Source organism: Camellia sinensis, chromosome 11 (assembly GCF_055761805.1).
Source record: "Camellia sinensis isolate YWXY chromosome 11, ASM5576180v1, whole genome shotgun sequence".
Classification (NCBI taxonomy): domain Eukaryota; kingdom Viridiplantae; phylum Streptophyta; class Magnoliopsida; order Ericales; family Theaceae; genus Camellia; species Camellia sinensis.
This window is the reverse complement of record NC_138971.1, coordinates 72,959,305-72,973,871: the sequence shown is the minus strand read 5'-3', so window position 1 is coordinate 72,973,871 and position 14,567 is coordinate 72,959,305. Positions and strand designations below refer to the sequence as shown.

Below are 14,567 nucleotides of genomic sequence, written 5' to 3'. Positions count from 1 at the left end.
GGTCCTGATAATCAATACAGTTTAGTTTCGCAAAACATGGTAGTTCACCATTATAAACATGAGATCATAACAAATAGTTTACGATATGCTAGGTTTACACGTGTCTGAAATAATTTAATTCCATTGATAATATAATAATTTATCAAAATAGTTTACTCCTGCAACAACAATTTAATTTTCCTACAATTCAAGGTAGGGGAACATTTATAAAAATATGCGGCACGAAACTACTCACCTGAAAAAGAAATAATATAATCATCGAATAAAGTATGAAAGTCCAACTAGTGCCCTAAACAAAGTATTAAAACTACACGTCACTACTAAATCAAACGTACTAAAAGGAATAATAAACTACGTAACCCCAAATTAAAGTGCACTAACACGGCTCAAACTAACTCACTGTTACTCTAAAATAATACCTAAGTTCATGTTCTTCATGGTCTCAAATTACTCATGACCTGGGTTCAGATCAAAACTTAACTAAAAATAACTTTAAGATAAAATAGAATTTTAAACATGTTTGCTCAATATATTCGCTTAATTTAAAAGTTAAAAACTCACTCCACGCTGTTCAAAAAATCCCAAATCCACCATATATCGACTAATATATCCTAAGTTTCAAACCTAATTGGTTTTACTTCATTTACTTAACAAAATAATTATTTACAATTCATTATGCCCAAACAGATTATTTTCTGCAGCACTTTAAAAAAAATTAATGGTTCTCGTAGTATACACGAGAAATCAATGCAAGGCCAAAAATGTAAGAAACTAAACTCATAACCGGTTCTAATGACACTGATTTGATAATTTTCGGATTTATACCTAAAGAGAACAACACTTTCGAATTTACTGTTTTACACCAGTTTTCTGGACAGATTTGAACGCACCAGTTAACTCCCAAAAATTATGAGAAAATTTTGATATGCAATTCAATATATAATTAATATACAATAAAAGTTTCAGTTAAAAATTCATTCTCTTACTATATTTTCTTGATTTTTAAAGTTTATAGCTGTGTGCTGAATTTCATACTCATAAATTGCACCCTCAACTTTATGTACCCATTTAATTCCTAAAAAAAAAAAAAAAAGAAAGAAAGAAAAAAAACAAAACAAAACAAAAACATGTTATTCACAGACATCAGTGGCCAAGTTTGCCTACCTATCCCACATTTCACTCACAAGCTCCACCATTATAAGAAAAAACACTCATTGAATATAACTCATGCCATATACTTGATAGATATTCAAGCCACACCCATTACACTATTTCACACCAACTGTTAACCTGATAGATATTCAAGCCACCTAATTAGTACCTTTCATTCCTTCTTCTTCCAAAGAATGCACAGAAACATCTATACAAAATATTGATTTCTACCTTGGAGATGAAGTTATTCAAGCACCAAACTAGTTCTTCAATTTTCACTAAAAGTTGCGCCTATCTCGTCTTCTCTCTAGACTTCATGGCTACTAATTAAATATTGTGAGAGTATAGGGTTGCCCACACACTTCAAATAATCTGACGCCCTTAACCATCTTTTTTTATTATTTTCTTTTTTTATTATTATTATTGTTATTATTAATATTAATATAAATATAAATATTTATTTACTTTGATAGTTAAATCTTGCCTCTAAATTAGAGATTTCCACCATAAATTTATTTTAGGTTTAAAATTAATTAAAAAGCCCTCCAACAAAATTTAATTTGTACTTTCGGATTCACTATGAACATCAATAATTTTCTGGGTAGCAAGAATAACAAGTAACATGCCACAAAGTTCTCAAAGCAATAAGCCCGTTGGATCCAATATTGAACCAATAGTCATCCTTGGGGTGCCAACCCGGGCCTTTTCTCTAAGGTGATCTGATTGAAGGTCAACTAGCCTAGCCTAGGTCTTTTCCTTACAATCTTGTTTTGATTCAATCAAATTTTATTTTATTTTTATTTGTTTATTTATTTTTATTTTTTATTTTTTGATTCAGGTTCTTTTCCTTACAATCGTTGAGCAGTAGAGTCATCACGGCCCAATAACCTGGATCTGTTGCCTAGTGGCCAGAGTAACTACACATAGTGGAATAATTTTCGTGGGCAAAAATATACTAATGGTCCTGATAATCAACACAATTTAGTTTCGCAAAACATGGTAGTTCACCATTATAAACATGAGACCATAACAAATAGTATACGATAATTTACACGTGTTTACAAAATATTGATTTCTACCATGGAATGGAGTTATTCAATCACCAATCAAGTTCTTCAATTTCCACCAAAAGCTGCACCTATCTCCTCTTCTCTTTAGACTTCATGGCTGCTATTTCAATATTGTGAGAGTTTTTTTTTTTTTTTTTTGGATAAGTAATACTGTGAGAGTTTAGGGTTACCCACACACTTCAAATAATCTGACGCCCCAAACCATTTCTTTTTTTTTTCTTTTCTTTTTTTATTATTGTTATTATTAATATTAATATTTATTTATTTATTTTAATAGTTAAATCGTGCCTCTAAATTAGTGATTTCCACTATAAATTTATTTTAGGTTTAAAATTAAATAAAAGACCCTCCAACAAAATTTAATTTGTACTTTAGGATTCACTAAGAACACCAATAATTTTTTGGGCACCAAGAGTAACAAGTAACATGCCACAAAGTTCTCCAAACAATAAGCCCGCACTACTACAAAAATAGTTAAAGATCACACTTTGACAAAAAAAAAGATCTCACTTTTATTGGAAGTGTGATAAAAAAAATTAGATTGATATTTTAATCACACTTAATTTGATTGAGTGTGATAATATTTATTTTTTATGTCACTTTTCAATTAAGTGTGATTATATATATATATTTTTAATCACACCTTCTAATTAAAGTGTGATTATATATACACTACTACTTTTTAATCACACTTTTTAAACAAGTGTGATTATATATATATTTTTTAATCACACATTCTAATTAAAGTGTGATTATTTATATATTTTTTAATCACACCTTCTAATTAAAGTGTGATTATATATACACTACTACTTTTTAATCACGCTTTTTAAACAAGTGTGATTATATATATATTTTTTAATCACACATTCTAATTAAAGTGTGATTATTTATATATTTTTTAATCACACCTTCTAATTAAAGTGTGATTATATATACACTACTACTTTTTAATCACACTTTTTAAACAAGTGTGATTATATATATATATTTTTAATCACATATTCTAATTAAAGTGTGATTATTTATATATTTTTTAATCACACCTTCTAATTAAAGTGTGATTATATATACACTACTACTTTTTAATCACACTTTTAAATAGGTGTGATTATATATATATATTTTAACCACACATTCTAATTAAAGTGTGATTATTTATATATTTTTTAATCACTCCTTCTAATTAAAGTGTGATTATATATACACTACTACTTTTTAATCACACTTTTTAAATAAGTGTGATTATATATATATTTTGTAATCACACATTTTAATTAAAGTATGATTATATATACATTACTACTTTTTAATCACACTTTTTAAATAAGTGTAATTATATATATATATATATATATATATATATATATATATATTTAATCACACTCCCTAAATAGGTGTGATTGTATAAAATATTTCAATTTTATTTTTATATAAAATATACAATTCCCAAATCCGCGCCTCTATTCTACCCATGAATGATAGAGACGACTCACTACTAGAAAATGAGACGTTAGACACGGAACTTTTTCACCCATTTTTTCATCTTCTTATCTCTCTGTCTCTGTCTCTCTTCTCTTTCTCTCTCACTCATCACTCTTCTCTGTCTGTCTGTCTCTCTCTTTCTCTCTGTGTCTCTGTCTCTCTTATTTTTCTCTCTCTCGCACTCATCACTCTTCTCTATCTGTCTGTTTGTCTCTCTCTCTCTCTCTCTCTCTGTGTCTCTCGTTCATCTCTCTTCTGTCTATCTCTCTCATCTCTCTTCTCTCTCTGTCTCTCTTCTCTTTATCTCTCTCGTTCATCTTTCTCTGTCTCTCTCTCGTTTATCTATTTTCGCTCTTTTTTTTCTCTCTCTCTTTGTCTATATCTTTTTACCCATTTTTTCATCTTCCTCTCTCTCTTTTCTTTCTCTCTCTCATTCATCACTCTTTTCTTTCTGTCTATTTATCTCTCTGTGTCTTTCACTCATCTATCTCTTCTCTCATCTCTATTCTCTTCCTATCTCTTCGCTCATCTCTCTTTTCTCTATCTCTCTCATCTTTCATCTCTCTCTGTCTTTCTCGCTCATCTCTCTTCTCTATCTCTCTCTGTCTCTCTCGTTCATCTCTCTTCTCTCTATGTCTCTCTCGCTCATCTCTCTTCTCTCTATCTCTCTCTCTGTCTCTTTCGTTCATCTCTTTTCTCTCTCTGTCTCTTTTTCTGTCTCCCACTTTCTATCTCTTTATCTTTTTGTCCCTCTCTCTCTCTTTTTCTCTCTCTCTCTCTCCCTCTGTGTTCGCGTTGCTCACTTTCTCTCTTCCGTCTTCTCTATTTACTGAGCTCCCTCTTGATTTATCTATCCACTACAAGAAAATCCACTTTTTGCGACCACTTTGTCTCTCTCTCGCTCATCACTCTGCCTTTGTCTCTCTCTCTCTCTCCTCTATCTGTCTCTACTCATCTCTCTTTCTCTCACCACCCATCTCCTTCACCATCTTCACCACTATTGCAAACGCCATTCCACTACCATTATTATTACCACTGTCACCACTTCACCTCTACGACTACCATTACTACTACCATTGCTACCACTACCATTATTGCCACTACTACTACCATTACCTCTCATTCACCCTTGCCACTTCATCTACTCTACCACTACCACAACTTCACCACTAATCTCTTTCGCTACCACCACCACCACCACCATCACCACCATCATCTCTTATCCACCACCTTCGCCATTACTGCCACTACTACTATCATTACCTCTCCTTCACCCTTGCCACCTCATCTACTCTACCATTACTACAACACCATTAATCTCCTTCGCCGCCGCCGCCACCACCACCACCACCATCTCTTATCCACCACCTTCACCACTACTACTACTCCCTCTCCTCTACCACAAAAAATTAGTTCATGATTTTTAATAACAAAAAAAAAAATAGGCCGCAGAAAAATATTTTTCATTGACCACAGAAAATTATCTTTAATTTTAGTGGAAAATATTTTTTATTAAAATATTACCCCTACTTCTACCAAATAGAAAATAATAATATTTTTTTCATTAAAATAAAAATGAATACTTTTAATTTTTAGTGAATACTTTTAAAATTTTAAATATTTTTTTTAGATACACCTTACTTAGATGCATCTAAAAAAATAAATTATGAAAAAATATTTTTAAAAATTAATAAATACATAAAAATACAAAAAAATGTATTGAATTATTATATTTTTGGTATTTAGTGAATTTTTAAAAGATTTTTTTTACAATTTTTTTAAATTTTTAGATGTATTTATGTTAGGTGTGTCTAAAAATTTTAAAAAATACTTAAAATATTAAAAAAATTCAGTAAAAACAACATAACACGGAAAACAAGAAAGTATAATTTTCTCAAAAGAGTTTTTGGAAAACTCTAACCTAGCATAGTGATTGTGGTTTTGAGACAGCTTCATATATATACAGTCACAAAATTCTATCGCAAAACTTTTTTTTAAAAAAATGTCTTCTTACTCTTTTAATATAACATTTCTCTTTTCATTCATTTTTTCATCTTCATGTCTCTCTGTCTTTATCTCTTTCTCTTTTCTTTATCTCTTGCACTCATCACTCTTCTTTCTCTGTCTGTCTGTTTCTCTCTCTCATTTTCTCTCTGTGTCTCTCGCCTATCTCTCTTCTCTCTATCTCTCTCATCTGTTTTCTCTCGCTCATCTCTCTTCTCTCTATCTCTCTCATTTCTTTTCTCTCTCTCTCTTATCTTTCTATCTCTCTCGCTCATTTCTCTTCTCTCTCTGTCTCTCTCTTTTTCTGTGTCTCTCTCTCTCTCACTCATCTCTTTTTGTCTATCTCTCGCTCATCTCTTGTTTCTCTCTCTTTTTCTATCTTTCTCTCTATCTCTATCTCTCTCTCTCTCTTTCTCTTTTCTGTCTCTCTCTCTCTCCCTGTCTCTCTCTCACTCACCACCCTTCTCTCTCTCTCTCTACTTGTCTATTTGTCTATTTCTCTCTCACTATGTTCGCCTTGTTCACTCTCTTACTCCCATCTTCTCTATTTATCGAGCTCCTTCTCGATTTATCGATCCACTATAAACAACGTCGTCTTATTCTTTTGAACATTTATCTTTTCACCCATTTTTTCAGCTTCCTATCTCTCTGTCTCTGTCTATCTTCTCTTTCCCTCTCTTACTCATTACTCTTCTCTATCTGTCTGTCTCTCCATTTCTCTATATGTCTTTGTCTCTCTCTCACTCATCACTTTTCTCTGTCTGTCCGTCTCTCTCTTTCTCTCTATGTCTCTGTCTCTCTTCTCTTTCTCTTTCTCATTCATCACTCTTCTCTGTCCGCATTCTCAGGGAGTATTCTCAGCGTCGGCGGTGGTGGACCGTTCGAGAAAGCAACGTCGTCCGATTGGATCTATATGATTGACAGATTTCAGAACTTTGATAATCCATTGTTTTCACCACCGTTCCTAACCTGAATGACTTCCCGGACCTCATCCTCTTCCTCATCCTCTCATTTCTCCCTACTCTTGATGCCATTCGAACCACCTGTCTCTCTCACAAATGGCGAAACCTCTGGTTCTCTCTCTTCTCTCTCAACTTCGACTACCCCCTCTTCCCTCCCTCCGACTTTCCCTCCGACACCTGTCGTCTCTTGGGTAGGTGAGGATGGAGGGTATGGTGAAGAAATATCAGCAAAAATTTAGAAAAGTCGTCTTCTCTATCTATCTATCTCTCTCTTTTTCTCTATGTCTGTCTATCTCTCTCTTTTTCTCTATGTCTCTCGTCCATCTCTCTTCTCTCTATCTCTTTCATATATCTTCTCTCTCTGTCTCTCTTCTCTCTCTCTTATTTTTTTCTCTCTCGCTCTCTCGCTCATCTCTTTCATATATCTTCTCTCTCTGTCTCTCTTCTCTCTATCTCATTCATTTATCTCTTCTCTCATCTATCTTGTCTCTTTTTCATTGACCACAAAAAATTAACTTTATTTTAATGGAAAATATTATTCCTACTTTTACCAAATAAAAAAATAATAATAATTTTTTATTCATTAAAATAAATATAAAACAAATAAATTTTTAACTTTACCAAATGAAAAAAAAAATTCATCAACTATAAAAATTATTTTAATAATTTTTTATTTTAATAAAAAATTCATTAACTATTTGTGGGTGTGTGTACTGTGTAGGGTTTTGTTTGACAACACACACAACACAAACACAAACACACAGAGCCGTCTCCATCTAGGGTTTCGCCTTCCTCTCCTCCTGCTCGCTCTCTCTCTCTCTCTCTCCATCTAGGGTTTCGCCTTCCTCTCTCTCTCTTTCACACAACGACGGCGCCGATCATCCGTCACCGCCGATCCTCCCTCACTCCCGATCCTCCCTCACCGTCGCTGGTACCTCACTGTCGATCCTCCTCCCTTACCGCCGCTGCTGCCTCCCCCTCTCTCTCTCTCACAAACGACGTTGACGGTTGCTCGCCCCTCACCGCCACTCCTCCCTCACCGGCGATCTTCCCTCACCGCCGATTTCAAAGGGTCTCTCTCTCTCTCTCTCTCTCTGTGTGTGTGTCGGGATTTCGGATATAGGGGGTTTTCATACACACACACACATATATATATATATACATCTGTGAGTGTATATAGGGGGGTTTTTGATCTGTTACATATATATATATATATATGATCTGTTTTTTTTTCTTGATCTGTTTTTCCCATATAGATCTGCCTAGTACTGCTACTCATACCAGCCTTTCTGCTGACTTGTGTTTTTATGTTCTTTAAATTTCAGTTACTTTCTTTCCTTTTTTTTGTGTTTAATGTTTGTTATCATTGCATAGCTAATCTAGTAGTTTAATCACTGCTAGTTGATATTATTGTTAACAAATTTTCCTAATAGAAAAGTCCATGAAATCAAGAACTTCACAAACCTTCAGTAATTTTTTTAGCGTTAGAGTAGTTAGGAAAGACTGTAAAATTGGCTTAGTTGAGGCCCAAAATTGAAATTTGAGAGTTTGCTTTCAAAGAACATTTGAAGAGGAATAGTTTATATGTTTTCTGCTGTAAATTTAGCATTTTACAAATTAATTCAAATTAATTCAGGTGTTTCAACTTCATCTATTTCAACTTCATTTCCTTGGAAGCAGCACTTGGTACGTTTTTTGGTTGTGATTGATGACTACCTTTATGTATCATCTAAATTCCAAGGAAATGTTTTTACTTTACGTTTTGTTACCATTTGGTTTTCCATTTGATATATGATCACTATAAATGGAAATGTAAGAGGAATAGACTAAACTGATATGCAATGTTGTAGTGAAATAAGATTTCAATTTATTTAATTTAACTGTATATATAGCTCTTGACAGAGCGGAAAGGCAAAAAATGAAAACCAACACAAGACTTAGTTTGGTTTGATTTTCTTTTTAACAAGTTTTCACTTTTTATATTTTTCCAAGAAGGGATAAAGGAGTTAATCCTACTTGTACTGTCAAGCATGTAATCCAGTATGAATATCACAAATTTGAGTTGATGGTGGTTATTTTTTGAAGTTTGTGATCACAATACAGTTTAGTTTCACCCCCTAATTATATATATATGTGTGTGTGTGTGTGTGTGTGTGCATATCTATACACATACATACATGTATATGTTTGATTTTCTAAACAAAAGGTTTGTTATTTTCAATTGGGGTGGCTAATTTTGTTAGACTAGAATTATTGAGTTGTTTATAGCCATTTGTGGAAACCATTGATTCATCATCGTCATCCTTATTCCTTCCTACATTATCTGATCAATGGTTATATATAATTCCAAATGGCAACTATTGACAATTGGGATTACTAGGTGGTTCAGTTTTCTGATGAACTTTAGGTATGATTTGCAAGAGAATATAAAAATGGCTGACTATATTAGTCTGTGCGTGGTGTGTGTTTTTGGACTTTTTGATCAAATCATGATCATCCTCTTTTACTTTTATGTAACAGATAATCAATATTAAATTTGTAATAATTAATTAAATCGTTACCCTTTCTTGACTTCTTGATTATCACTTACTCGTTTATTTTCGTATCACCCGATCTCCAAATTTTCTCTCTGTTTGTCTATTTTAATACTTTTTGTTGTTGAATCATTTAAGAATCTCAAGATGCATAATTTTGAGAATAATCATATGACTGGGGAGTGCATTGGGTCATGGTCTTGACTTAATCAACTCATTATTCTTTCTTAATTTCTTGATTATCTTTTACTTAAATATTTTCATATCATTCAACCTCTTTGACGTATGCCCCTTGTAGAGCCAAATCTGGTTTGCATTACATTCTGGCTCAGGGATTCCACTACACTTGTATCGCCTGATTGGTTAAATGCCCCTCCATCAACAAGGAGTTACATCTGCTATAATTGTGGAGAGGCATTTCAGTGTTTTTTGTTTGTTTATATTTTGTGAATTAAGCATTTTTCATTATTTTGAAAGTTCACCATTTTATACAAATTTATTTTGGTAGAATTAAGTACTTTCAAGGTTTTCTGGAAGCTCAAGAAGTATTCTGACTCAAGACTATTGCAACCTTTGGATACGTAGTTGTGTACCTACTTTTAGAGCCTTATAACAATTTTGATAGCAGTAACTCAAGGCTGCCTACCGTATTGTCAGTATCCAATTTCTGCTTCATGAAGCATTCCGTAGTTTAGTGTGTTTGTAATATTCTTCTAATTTCAAGAGGAAATCCTTTCCCGTGAGTTGCATGGTTCTTTCAGAGTCGAACAGATGGTTGTAATGACGGTCTACTATTTTTTTGAATGTTTTAGGTGCTTATAGAACACGGCACTTTCAAAGTGCCAGGCTTTGTTGTATGATTGAATATTGCCTGCTGACACACACATATTATTTTCTTATTATTCAATACGATCTTATAATCTGTATTTTCTTCAACAGCAATGTAGCTATTGAATCTACAGAATATGCTTTCAGCACCTGTTCCATTTGAATCTACAGAATATGCTTTCTGCCGAGGTGTGAATTGCAGCGATGGAGTTAGTCAGAGACACAAACTGTTCCGGTGTGCTGCTTCCATGCAGGTCTGCCCTACTACTACTACTTCATGGTTTTGCTTGTGTTGTCAGAGACGGACTTCAAATATGGGACCCCAGGCTCTATTCAGAATGCCCTCTTATCCTTCAGATTTCAAGATCTCTACTGAATCTTCAAGGCTAGAACTACTTTCAAAACCATTATGCCCCTTCTGTGGGATACTGCTACAAAGATTACAACCAGAATTTCTACTGTCAACATCACCGGTGTAAGTTACAACTCTCTTCTGTATATTAATTGTATCATGTGTTAATTGTCCTATCAATAAATTAGGGTCCATGCATGCAAATGGGGTTATTAATAAATTGGGGTTCAAGTCCTCATTGCTGTGCGATGGAATTTTCTTTCCCCTATCTCCTCCCACCAATTGTTAAAAAAAGAAAGAAAAAAAAAGATTAAGCTTGAAGATTGAAAAGAATAATTGAAGCCAAGAAATCATCAGGCCTACATTGCTAAGCAACACAAAGGGAACATGTGAGAACATGCATTGGAAAAAAGAGGTGTTGCGCAAAAAACACCATTGACAAGTGTCAAGACAATGCTAGAGTGGTACACTTACAGGTCTTGAAGAACTTTCTAGATGGTCTTGTTAAATTTCATATATTTAAAAGGTTGGAAGAATGGGCTTGCTAGTGGTTCAATGGTCAAAATAACATTTCACTCCACATTCTATAATTGACCATGACCCAAGGATATGAATTATCTATTTTATTATATAAAGCATACATTTCATCCGGCGAAACTATGGCACATATTTTTTATGTCCAAATTAATCCTTATTATATAATTGAATTTTTATTTTAAATTTTGATTTCAGTTTTATTCTTGTCTGCCATGTTGTATCCTGACTTTCCTAATCAAAGGGGCATATCTTGTTCTTTACAAGTACTTTTCAGATATTCCTAGGTAGTAGTCATACTTGTGTGGAGCTGGTGAGACTTGTGGGTTGAGTGACGTTGAGCATATATATATATATATATATTTTCTAATGTTTGTTGTGCAGATTGGCAAGCTGGTACATATTGTGAAGGAATTTTTTGTTTGGTGGGTTGAGATGAATGTAAGCATATATTTTGTAGTGTTTTATGTGTGAGTTGAGTGTGTGGGTTGAGTGGCTAAGGACTATATTGTGTGTTTGCTCTCAACCTGTTTTGTTCTTTCCTTTTGGTTCTCATTGGTGGTTGTTATACTATTCAAAATGGGTCTCTCATGTGTTCAACACCCCCATAGACCCTGTTATGTGGCGGTTGAACATGTGTAATCCTATGTTTGAGTGGTTAGTTCTAGTATGGAGCTTATTTTATTTATTATTTTTTTTGGTTTTCTTTTTTACTGATATCAACTTCTTTATGTTGCCTTTCAGATTGAACTGAAGACTGGACCAGTTGATTTTTGATTTCCTACAACCAATTAGACCAGACACTGTTTCACTCACTACATTGAGTTTCACATGCACACTTTTTTAGTATTATATCATTTTGAGGCATTCATGAATGAATGGGCTCTATATGAAGAGTTTTAAACATCTTACCAACTTATTGTAGAACTAAGTAATTGCCTTTTTATTTTTATTTTTATTCTTCAATCAAAAACTGCAGGTGCTTAGCAGCAAAAGGAGAGGAGTCTAGTGAATGTCACAGATTTGCCAAATATTACCGGTCCCTTTGCCTAGGTGAATGGGTGAGTGCCATTGCTGTTAAAATAACTTTTTTCTTGGTTTGTTTTGACTTGGCAATTTCTTCTAGTATGTTTGGATGCATTATGGTAAATAGGCTTAATGAGTTATATTTTGTCCTGTTTGCACAGATGATGAACTAACTACAATTATACTAAATAATCAATTTCACTTTTATGTTTCTTGATTCCTTAATATACTAATATTATGTGGCTTGGCAATTTTATTTTATAGTTTAGAGTATGTGCTTATATGTTTACACCAAGCCTTGATGAATCAGTTTTCTAGATAGAATAGCTACTTTCTTTATTTATTTATTTTATTATTATTATACTTTTGAAAGGATTGAAGTGCTAGTTAAATTTCATTTATGATAAAATTCTTTAGTTGAAATGATATTTGATTTGTAGAATCAAGAAATGCTTTTAGTGCATGCACATATATTTTAAGGCTAGTGATGCTTTGTGAGAAAATGTTGAGCAACTAAAAATAATATATTGATAAACTGAGTTACAAATTGGATTGGTGTGATTTGGTTCTTTGTTCCCATAGTTCATCTGGGCTCATAATATTGGTTAACCAACTCCCTCGGGTTTAGGCTAGGATTGGGAATGAACTTAAAAATGGAACCAATTTAAGACTTCAACAATCTTACTCGTGAAAACAAAGACAGACTTTCACTTATAAACATCCATTTTCAGAAAGATTTGGGATTGGATAGCTTAGATACTGTGGAGATTGTAAAGGCTCTAGAAGAGGAGTTCAAGCTAGAGATACTGTGGTCATTTTTTAGTTATTTTTTCCATCCGCACCCTTTATACTTTGAATTAAGATTATTTGTTCTATGCTTATACAGAAAGCTTTATGCAGTCATATGTGATCCAAGTGGACCTCTTTATTTTTGCAGCCAGGGATATGCATATGGTATGAGAAGTTTCCAGATCTCAAATTCAGAGATTTGTTTCTTACATGAGAAAGCTGTGCAGGTAAAAAAATAGGGAATACAGTCCCTAGTCTAGTGGTAGACTTCTTCAATGAAAAGTGTGCAAGACCGAGGAATTAGTGACTATTTAGGCTGCATTTGATGTTTGGGATATGTCGAATTAGTGACTAATTTGTTTGTACATTATATCCCAAATTTGTTCAACTTGTGGTCTTTGGACCATGTCTCTTTAAGGAATCAATTTCTTCCTTTTTCTTTTTCTTTTTCTTTTTCCTTTTACCTGATGAATTTTTCAGTTTTCTTGATTGTGAATCAATTTATGTCTTCATGTTGAATTTTTTGATCAAGTATTATTTTCTCTATGTGCCTGCAAAATTTGTTTATACTATATCTTTGGTGTGTTCTTATTTTGGTTTGCTGAATTAACTTTTTAGTTTATTCGTATGCATCAGTGGTTTCTGAATTTATTTGTGTTTTCATTTTTCAGGTCAGAAATTTTTTGGAGAGATGCAAAATATGGTCCAAGAATTAAAGAACTTAGTTTTTAAGTTTTTTCATTTTTTAATATATGTAAGCACAGATAATTTTTTTTATTTAATTCCTTTGTATATAGTTTTGAATATTTAATTTTCATTTATGAAATATATGGCGTTATTCTATTCAATATGTGGTTATGATTCAAAATATAGTATATAGTGTGTATTACATTATTTAAATGTGCATACAAAAATAATATTGATTATTTTTCAAATATGTAGCACCTTTTTTTTATCACAGATTTTATTAGTTATTAATCACACTTAAAAGATGTGATCTAAATGTTATTAATCACACTTAAATGATGTGATGCAAATATTTTTAATCACACTTAAAAAGTGTGATCTAAATGTTATTAATCACACTTAAAAAGTGTGATTAAAAATGATCATTTTTAATCACACTTCCAAAGATCACACTTAAAAGGTGTGATCAAAATATTTTTAATCACACTTAAAAGGTGTGATCTAAAGTTTTTAATCACATTTAAAAGGTGTGAACTAAAGTTTTTAATCACACTTAAAAGGTGTGATCTAAAGTTTTTAATCACATTTAAAAGGTGTGAACTAAAGTTTTTAATCACACTTAAAAGGTGTGATTTAAATATTTTTAACCACACTTAAAAGGTGTGATTTAAATATTTTTAACCACACTTAAAAGGTGTGATCTAAATATTTTTAATCACACTTAAAAGGTGTGATCTAAATATTTTTAATCACACTTAAAAGGTGTGATCTAAATGTTTTTAACCACACTTAAAAGGTGTGATCTAAATATTATTAATCACACTTAAAAGGTGTGATGAAAGCATTTTTTAATGACACTTAAAAAGTGTGATTAAAAATGACTATTTTTAATCACACTCCTAAAGACCACACTTTAATAAAACTTAAAAGGTGTGATTAAAAAACATACATCACACCAAAAAAGTGTGATCTTTATCTATATTTGTAGTAGTGCCGTTGGATCCAATATCGAACCAAAGAGTCATCCTTGCGGTGGCAACCTGGGCCTTTTCTCTCATATGATCTAATTGAAGGTCACCTAGCCTGGCTTTTCCTTACAATCTTTTTTTGATTCAATCAATTTTTATTTTATTTATTTATTTAT

General features: G+C 32.5%; 1 protein-coding gene across 3 annotated transcripts; it reads left to right on the top strand.

Moving 5' to 3' along the window:
• The first annotated feature begins 9,059 nt into the window (after positions 1–9,059).
• LOC114309671 (uncharacterized) lies at positions 9,060–13,564 on the top strand. Of its 3 annotated transcripts, XR_014344076.1 has the most exons (4): positions 9,060–9,080; positions 10,207–11,982; positions 12,885–12,963; positions 13,408–13,564. XR_014344076.1 is itself a non-coding variant. In XM_082894085.1 (3 exons), exons 1-3 carry the CDS (start codon positions 10,173–10,175, stop codon positions 13,450–13,452), a joined length of 462 nt encoding a protein of 153 aa, XP_082750211.1. In that variant the 5' UTR covers positions 10,151–10,172; the 3' UTR covers positions 13,453–13,564. The 3 variants fall into 3 exon arrangements, 1 of the variants encoding a protein (XP_082750211.1); XM_082894085.1 differs by lacking the exon at positions 9,060–9,080 and having other exon boundaries at positions 10,151–10,510; XR_014344077.1 differs by lacking the exons at positions 9,060–9,080; positions 12,885–12,963 and having other exon boundaries at positions 10,151–11,982.
• Positions 13,565–14,567: the final 1,003 nt, after the last annotated feature.

Bases quoted from the DNA above. Each gene is read 5' to 3' on its own strand.
- LOC114309671 (XM_082894085.1), top strand. From the start codon at position 10,173: ATGCTTTCAGCACCTGTTCCATTTGAATCTACAGAATATGCTTTCTGC. The intron at 10,511-12,884 runs GTAAGTTACAAC...TTATTTTTGCAG, and splicing joins CTACTGTCAACATCACCGGT to CCAGGGATATGCATATGGTA. The intron at 12,964-13,407 runs GTAAAAAAATAG...TTCATTTTTCAG, and splicing joins TACATGAGAAAGCTGTGCAG to GTCAGAAATTTTTTGGAGAG.